The sequence below is a fragment of the Magnolia sinica genome, chromosome 3 (assembly GCF_029962835.1).
Source record: "Magnolia sinica isolate HGM2019 chromosome 3, MsV1, whole genome shotgun sequence".
Classification (NCBI taxonomy): domain Eukaryota; kingdom Viridiplantae; phylum Streptophyta; class Magnoliopsida; order Magnoliales; family Magnoliaceae; genus Magnolia; species Magnolia sinica.
Window position 1 is genome coordinate 123,968,260 of NC_080575.1, and position 7,824 is coordinate 123,976,083.

Below are 7,824 nucleotides of genomic sequence, written 5' to 3' on the forward strand. Positions count from 1 at the left end.
AGGGTTGAAACTTCTGTGATGTTTTTAGGACAGAAATCAATGCATGTGAACTCCATATCAATCAAAATCAAAGTACCAAAGATAACGAAATCTGGATGTTTACATCAGTATCATAAACCAAATGTAGGACTTTTCATATTTCAAAATAAGAGGACACAAGTCCCTATGTTTTCACAATAACTAGCTGTAACATAATATCACTACTAGCCATTGGGCAGTGAGCTCGTATTTTACTATGGAAATTCAAACTGTAATAAATGAAAACTGTAGAAGGATTTCATTTCATTTCTACACCCCACATGTATCTATCTCTCTAATGGGCTAGACGTCAATGTGCCATGAACATCTAATCCATTCAAATATGGCATTCATGCATGCGAATCTGGACTGTCCAAATAATGGGCCTCACAATGGATAAAGCATGAGTTACCATTAACCATTCAAATAATGGACCACAAATAAACAGTTCAGAAGAAACCGGTTCATGATCTGATCAATGTGATTTTCGAGACATGCTCAATCCAAAAAAGTGGGCCCATGTGTATGTTAGGTGGGCCCACATAGCTCAGTGAATTGAAGCACACGCATTGTAGTCTAGCCCGTCTCAGTTACCCTCCATTAACTTCCCCCCATCAGCCAAACACAAAACATGAATGGCCACAACCTGGCTTCAAACAAGGTTTCCCTCATTGGAACCTTCCTCCAAGTAGTATGGTGTGAGCTTTCCATCCTTCTTCCCTTTCTCCAGCCTTGGCTTGCAACCAAGGCCTATCTCGAGCAGCATCTTGACCACCCTACGCATCGATGGGCGGTTGATGGGGAGGGGGCTGGTGCAGAGAAGCCCAACGCTTAGAACCTTGCACATCTCTTCCTTGAAGGAGATATCGAGCTTGGGATCAATGATGTGGTCCATCCCTTTCTGTTCCAAATTGGTGCAAACCCACCTCACCAAGTCCTTCTCTCCGAATTCTGGGTCGACCGAGCGCTTCCCTGTTACTAGCTCTAGAATAACCACTCCAAAGCTGTATATGTCACTCTTCTCGTTGACCCTGAGTGTATATGCATACTCTGCAAAATGTACAATGGGACACCATTGGTAAGTTACAAGAAATCACTGACCACAGCACACAATGTAGAACTTATGGCATGCTACGTGTCCAGATATCTCATTTCCCCTTTCGGGATGATCCTAGTGGTCCAATTGATGGGTCGCAAATGGATAATTACACCCAATTGTCCAGATTCAATGGGAAAAGTATTAGATGCTTAGGATCATCTAATGGGGGGATTACCAGGGGATCGAGCATCCACGATGTCCTAACAAATGAATGGTTCAGATCATCAAAGACAAGCATCACATGTTGAGTTTGTTCAAACAAGCAAATTGTTAATCACATAGCTAATATTTCCTAAAACTGAAGATGCCAAACTGTAGAAAAGAAGTAGACAGGGACTGTTTCAAGTGCCAAAAACAGAGCATGAGTTGCATCTTATTTCTCTAAAAATCTTGCTGGCTTTGTAAGGACTGATTAAAGAACCATAGATCAATCTCTACGAGGAATGACAATGATATGAATCAGAAACCAGGAAATACTTGGAATCATTAAAATAATATAATAGACTCTCTGTTCTGAAGTCATGTGGATACTACTGAGCTGTGGTGGGGACACACTGATTAGATATTCTGCCCTAAAAATCAAGGCTAATTCATACTTCCGGACAAGTATCATATGGCACGTGTGCTTGCATGTGGATGAGCAGGGATATACACGTGTGTGTATCTGTGCTAACCTCTATTACATAGGGATGTGGCCCAAAAGGGCCAAAACGGTAAAGTTCATTTGAATAACAAAGGAAACACACAAATCTGTACTTGAAAAGCAAATCACCCTTTTACTGATTTGAATGAACTTACCACATCTAAGTGGAGATGCTAAAAAATGTCGTTACCGTAGAAACAAAATTCGAGAATGAGTCATAACACATACAACAGGAAAATCAATGCAGGTGAAAATGAGAGAACCAAGCACAAACATACAGAAAACAGAAGCAAAACTTAGAAAAACACGAATCAAAAGGAGAACAAAACAATTCAATTTTAAGAATATCAATTCAGATCAAAAACCAAGAAAGAAACAGAGCAGTTGCAAATCGATTTACAGACCTGGTGCAATGTAGCCGCATGAACCGGCGATCATAGACATCGAATTAGGCCCCTTCCCGATCACTTTTGCGACCCCAAAATCCGCCACGCGTGCTCCGAACTCCCCATCCAACAGTATGTTATTTGACTTCACATCTCTGTGAATGATCGGAGGCACGCAATCATGGTGTAGATATGAGAGCCCTTCAGCCGCCTCGACTGCAATCTTAAACCTCATCGGCCAATCCAACAGTCCTCCCTTGCAGCTATGCAGCAGATCGCCCAAGCTCCCGTTGGGCATGTACTCATAGACCAGAAGCTTGGAATCCCTCGTCGTGCAGCAACACCACAACTTCACTATGTTCTTATGCCGGATCTTGCCTAACGTATTCACTTCCGCTTCAAACCCATCATCTGAAATCCGCCGCCTTCCATCTTCTACATCTTCATCCCCGCCTTTCTTCGAAGTCCCCCAAAGCTTCTTCACGGCAACCGTCTCCCCGTTGCTAAGAACGGCCTTATAGACCTTCCCAGATGCTCCGCTTCCGATCACATTATCTTCATCGAGGCAATCCAAGATTTCATATTCACTGAAACCCAATTTGTGGAAAGATGTTAGCGTCCATTTCGATCTGTCATTGCCCATTTTTGCCTGCTTGAAACTCCGGTACCGCCAGTAGAAGCAACCGACCCCAACAACAAGAACAACACCCGCAAGAATAAAGATTGATCGGAGCAACCAGATAAGCCCGAGGCTCTTAGCTGCACTTCTGCCCGAATCAGGACACAACCCAATCATACTCCCACACAAGCCTGGATTACCCAAGAAGCTCTCTCTGTAGATTTCACTGGCGAAGAGGGGTGGGAGGCTCCCAGATAGATGGTTGTTTGAGAAATTGAAACGGTTGAGCTTCAAATTCTGCATTTCAATCGGGATTTCGCCTACGAGGTGGTTTCCCGAGAGGTCGAGGTAGTTAAGCACCGGCATTTCCCCGATTTCCCTTGGAATTCTTCCCGTGAGCTCATTGTCTGCGAGATTCAACTCACTGAGCTTATCCCATGATTTTATTTCTGCCGGGAGTTCACCTGAGAGATGGTTGCTGTGAAGATCGAGCCTAACGAGCTGATCCAGGTTCTGGACGGTCGCCGGGATTGGGCCAGAAAGCTGATTATTACTGCCAGAGAATTCGACCAGCTTATCCAAAGAGCCAATCTCCACTGGAATGCTGCCAGTGAATCCGTTGTTAGAAATGAGCAGGAGCGAGAGATTCGACGCACCAGCGATGGCCGTCGATATCTCGCCGGATAATGAGTTTTCAGAAAGCTCCAGTAGCGACACGTGCGGTAAGCCCCAGAACCCGGCCGGGACCTCGCCGGACAGCCGGTTGCCTTTCAGCCGGACTCTGGTCAGACTCCGGCATTGCTCAAGACTCGCCGGAATTCTCCCCGATAAGGAATTATCTATCAAAAGCAGCTCTTCGAGGACGCCCATCCCGCAGATGCTCGGAGGAATCTCTCCAGTAAACAGATTATCTGAAAGATCGACCCAGAGCAGCGGCGAATTCCTGCCGAGATCCTGCGGCAGGCTTCCGGTCAGCCGGTTATTGAAGAGCCTTAGTTCATAGAGATTGGGCGAGCGGGCAATGCTCTCCGGAAATCCTCCCTCGAAGAGATTCTCGTACAGATTCAGCGACTCAAGTGGCAGCCGGCAGAGCTCGTCGGGAATTTCCCCTTCGAGATTGTTCATCGACGCGTCGAATCTCCGGAGCGATGTCAGTTTCGACATTCCGCTTGGGAGCGGACCGGAGAGCGAGTTGTTGTAGAGCTCAATCTGGACGGCATTCGGTAGCTCCGTGAAGGATTGCGGAATGGGACCTATCAGATTGTTGAGGGAGAGATCCAGGTCCGTTAATTTCTTGAGGTTGCCAATCGACGATGGGATGGGGCCGTAGAGGTTGGATCCAGCGAGCCAGAGGATCTCGAGGTTGGAGAGGTTGCCGTACTCGGGCGGGATTTCGGAGGGAATGAAAGGGTTGTAGGAGAGATTGAGCTGCTTGAGAGAGGAGATATTGGCGAGAAATGGCGGGATTGTGTCGTTCAAGAGGTTGGCGACGAGGGAGATGGACTGGAGGCGTGGGAACGTGGCGAAGGACCGAGGGATTGAGCCGGTGAAGTTGTTGGCAGAGAGGTCGAGGTAGAGGAGGTTGGGAATGGAAGAGAGGGAGGGAGGGAGCAGCCCGACGAGGAGGTTTTGGGAGAGGTCTAGATGACGGAGATTTAGACAGGTGGAGATGGAGGATGGAAGAGAGCCGTTGATGTAGTTGTCGGGAAGGGAGATGGAGGAGAGGTTAGGAAGACGGCAGAGTAGGGAAGGGAAAGGGCCGAGGAGATTAGAGGAAGGGAGTGAGAGGGAAGTGACGGAGAGGGAGGAGGGGTCGCACGTGACTCCAGTCCAGTTGCAGGGTGTGGGGTCACGTGCGTCCCAGTTGGAGAGCACTTGGGATGGGTCGTCGAAGGAGAGCTTGATTTGGTGGAGGAGGAGACCTTCTTCATTGAGAGAGAAGGATGGGAGTATCGGAGTCTGAAGGAGGCAGAGTATGAAGAGAGGGAGTAGCAGCATTGTTTGAGAGAGAGAGAGAGAGAGGAATGTAGGAAGAGAGGAGAGGTTTGAGGGAGATTTAAGACAGGAGAGATTTTGCTATGGATTTCTTTCAGAGAGAGAAAGAGGAGTGGAATGTAGGAAGGAAGGAGAGGTTTGAGAGAGGAGTGGAATGCAGGAAGCGAGGAGAGGTTTGAGGGAGATATAAGACAGGAGAGATGCCGCCGTGGATTTCTTTTTCTACTTCTTTTTCTTTTTTTCGGCGGATGATGAGAGGAGTGGGGCCAGCAAGGGCCAGAGAGTAACAACGGAAGCTGTTCGTTTTGCTTCACCGCGGCTAAAAAGCACGCGGATTGCATACTGAACCTGCCTGTACAAGCGTACCTACTGCGGGGTTATGTGGACCCCACACTGATCTATGTGTTTTATCTGCACCGTCCAATCATTTTGATAGCTCATTTTAGGTCATGAGCCAAAATAACGCTGATCCAAATCTCAAGTTTGGTAAACCAAGGAAACAGTGCTGATTAGACGCTCACCGTTAAAAACTTTAAAAGCACTCTAATGTTTATCTGCCATGCTACCTGACACGGACTTGAATGAAAAACACAAATGCTTCACCCAAAACTTATTTGGTCTCTAAAAGTTTTAAATTGTTGCCGGTGGTACAGTAAATTAGTAATCTAATAATGAGACATGTTACACATTTAAAAATAAAATAACAAATAAAAGAAGATTAATAATTATTTTTTAAAAAAAAAAGATAAGGATTTCAAAAGTCATAAAAAAATAAAGATTTAAATTTCTTTGGATTCAAAATACTCTCGAATTCACCCAACAAAATAACAAGTGAATTTGGAATACTCTCGAATCACACAACCCCACACAAATGTCAAAAGGTATCAAATTTTTTGAAGTAGGCCCAGTTTTAACACCTACTGGAGAATTACTTTATATTTTGCTAAGTATATATTTCAATAGACCTATTAAAATTATTAGGTCAAATGTTACATCTGCTAGTTTGAAGTATTAAAATTGATTTACTTAATGTATTTCAATTATGGCATCAAAACACAACATTTTTATTCCATTGTATTCTAAATGCAGTCATCCAAACACATTCAAGCATTCCAATACATATTGAATATATTTATCTTGTAATTTGAATTCTAATGTATTCCAATTATAAGCATCTAAAATGATCTCTAGACCCTAAACCTAAACCTTTAAAACATTGATTAAAACAGCTCTACAAAATTGCTATTAACAGTGTGGTACCATACCTAGCGTCATGACCCTGCCAATAACCCCAGCTCCCTTATAGCCCAAACCTTTGTGGGGCCATCATTATTTTTGTGTTATCCTTTCCATCCATCTATGTCTTCAGCTCATATTGCAACCTGAGCTCAAATAGGAGGAAGATACGGAACTCAAGTAGACCATATGAGTGAAGATTGAATGCTGGCGTTGAAACCATTAGGGTTATGGAAGTCCTAGGACAGGGTGATATGTCTTTTCCCTTCATCAGGGTGGGGTTGACCTTATTAGCAGTTGTATGAAATTTGAAATTACCAATGGCCTTAAATTTTTTCACTCGAAAGTGCTTCCACCCACAATTTGCCATGGAATGACCCAAATTAATTTTGGATCTCGATGGTGTTTGGGCTAAATGTACTAAAATTAACTAAAGAAAGGGCTGAGTGGAAATAATGCAAATATTATGACCGTCGGCAAAAATAACTTCTTTGAAAATGGGAATTAGATTCCACAGTTCTTGATGCTAAAATCTAAGTCACCTTTTACCAAGCTCCGAGTACTCGGACCAAACCCTGTATCCTGCACAAAGGAAAGACAAAGGAGACCCTGGCTAGAGCAAGGAAACCTTTGATGTCAAAGTCATGCTAGGAATTTGGGTCTAAGTTGCATAGAGTAGGCTTAGGTATGAGATATTGTGTACCTGTTTCTGTCGTTATGTTCTCTATTTATACCTTGGGATTGAAGTGAACGTGCCTGTCAATCTCGACATGATCTCTGCCATTAAGTGGGAGCTACACGTGCGTTGATGTCGGCCATTACTCAGAGATCGTGAGCCGAACGTCCCTCCAGACATTCGTTGATGGAGTTAATCCTTTAGTGTAATATTCGGCCACGTTCTCATCCGAGTCGAGCTTTGCTCACGGCCATCCGAGTCATGAGCGAGTTAATCCTGGTCGGGGCCAACGAGTCAGATGTATAATGGCTTCTTCTGGGTTCCAAGTTGATATCAAAGCTCTATAAAAGAACTTGGAATTGAGCGGTTTGGATACACTACTATAAGTACAAGGCTCTGCTCGTCGACATCTGTTGTGTTCGGTTCAGATTTTTCCATAACAGCAATTATCCCATAGTGGGTTCATTTTCCGGATGATTTTAAGTCATGTGTTCAAAAATGAGATAGATCTAAAGCTGAAGTGGATTACATCACAAGAAATAGTGGGGATTAAATGCTTATCATTGAAAACTTATGGCTAGTTGATTTTTATTTATTTATTTATTTATTTTACATGTGCACACAGCACACATACCCTACCCCCACACACTCACACCGTAGTGGAATTTCACCACCTATGGGTACCAAACCCTTGACCAGGTGTTGAAACTCTTAAGAGTCTACCACTAGAGCAAGAGTAAAGACCCTATCAAGTCTAATTTTGTGTTTACCTTTATTATATTACTTTCTGAACATATTAGATAGCTAATAAATATGGAGTGAGCCATAAGAAGGATTCAATGATTGGCATTATTATCTGTCCACTTGAGATTTGAATTTGCACCTGAAATAATGCCTAATAATGAAATAGAAAAATGAATGAATGCTTGATAAAACACATACATAAAGGTAGGACCATATATTTTTTGCAACATACTCAGCTTTGGTACCGAATGGATCACCACCGAATCCGAGTCCTTGAAAACGAGGAGGGGATTTGTTGAGCTGTGTGGGAGACAGAGATATCCCTGACAAATCTACTCCCTCCATCTGTTTTGAAAGAACATAATAGTACAGGATTCTAAAAATCAAGAAGATCCAAAACTCATGTGG

The 7,824-nt window shown here is 43.7% G+C and overlaps 1 protein-coding gene across 1 annotated transcript; it reads right to left on the reverse strand.

The window, feature by feature from the left end:
* Positions 1-113: 113 nt before the first annotated feature.
* Positions 114-4,932, reverse strand: LOC131241123 (receptor-like protein kinase HSL1). The gene is made up of 2 exons (XM_058239798.1): positions 2,165-4,932; positions 114-1,068 (listed from the first exon to the last, which is right to left on the reverse strand). Exons 1-2 carry the CDS (start codon positions 4,761-4,763, stop codon positions 671-673), a joined length of 2,997 nt encoding a protein of 998 aa, XP_058095781.1. The 5' UTR covers positions 4,764-4,932; the 3' UTR covers positions 114-670.
* Between the last annotated feature and the right edge of the window lie 2,892 nt (positions 4,933-7,824).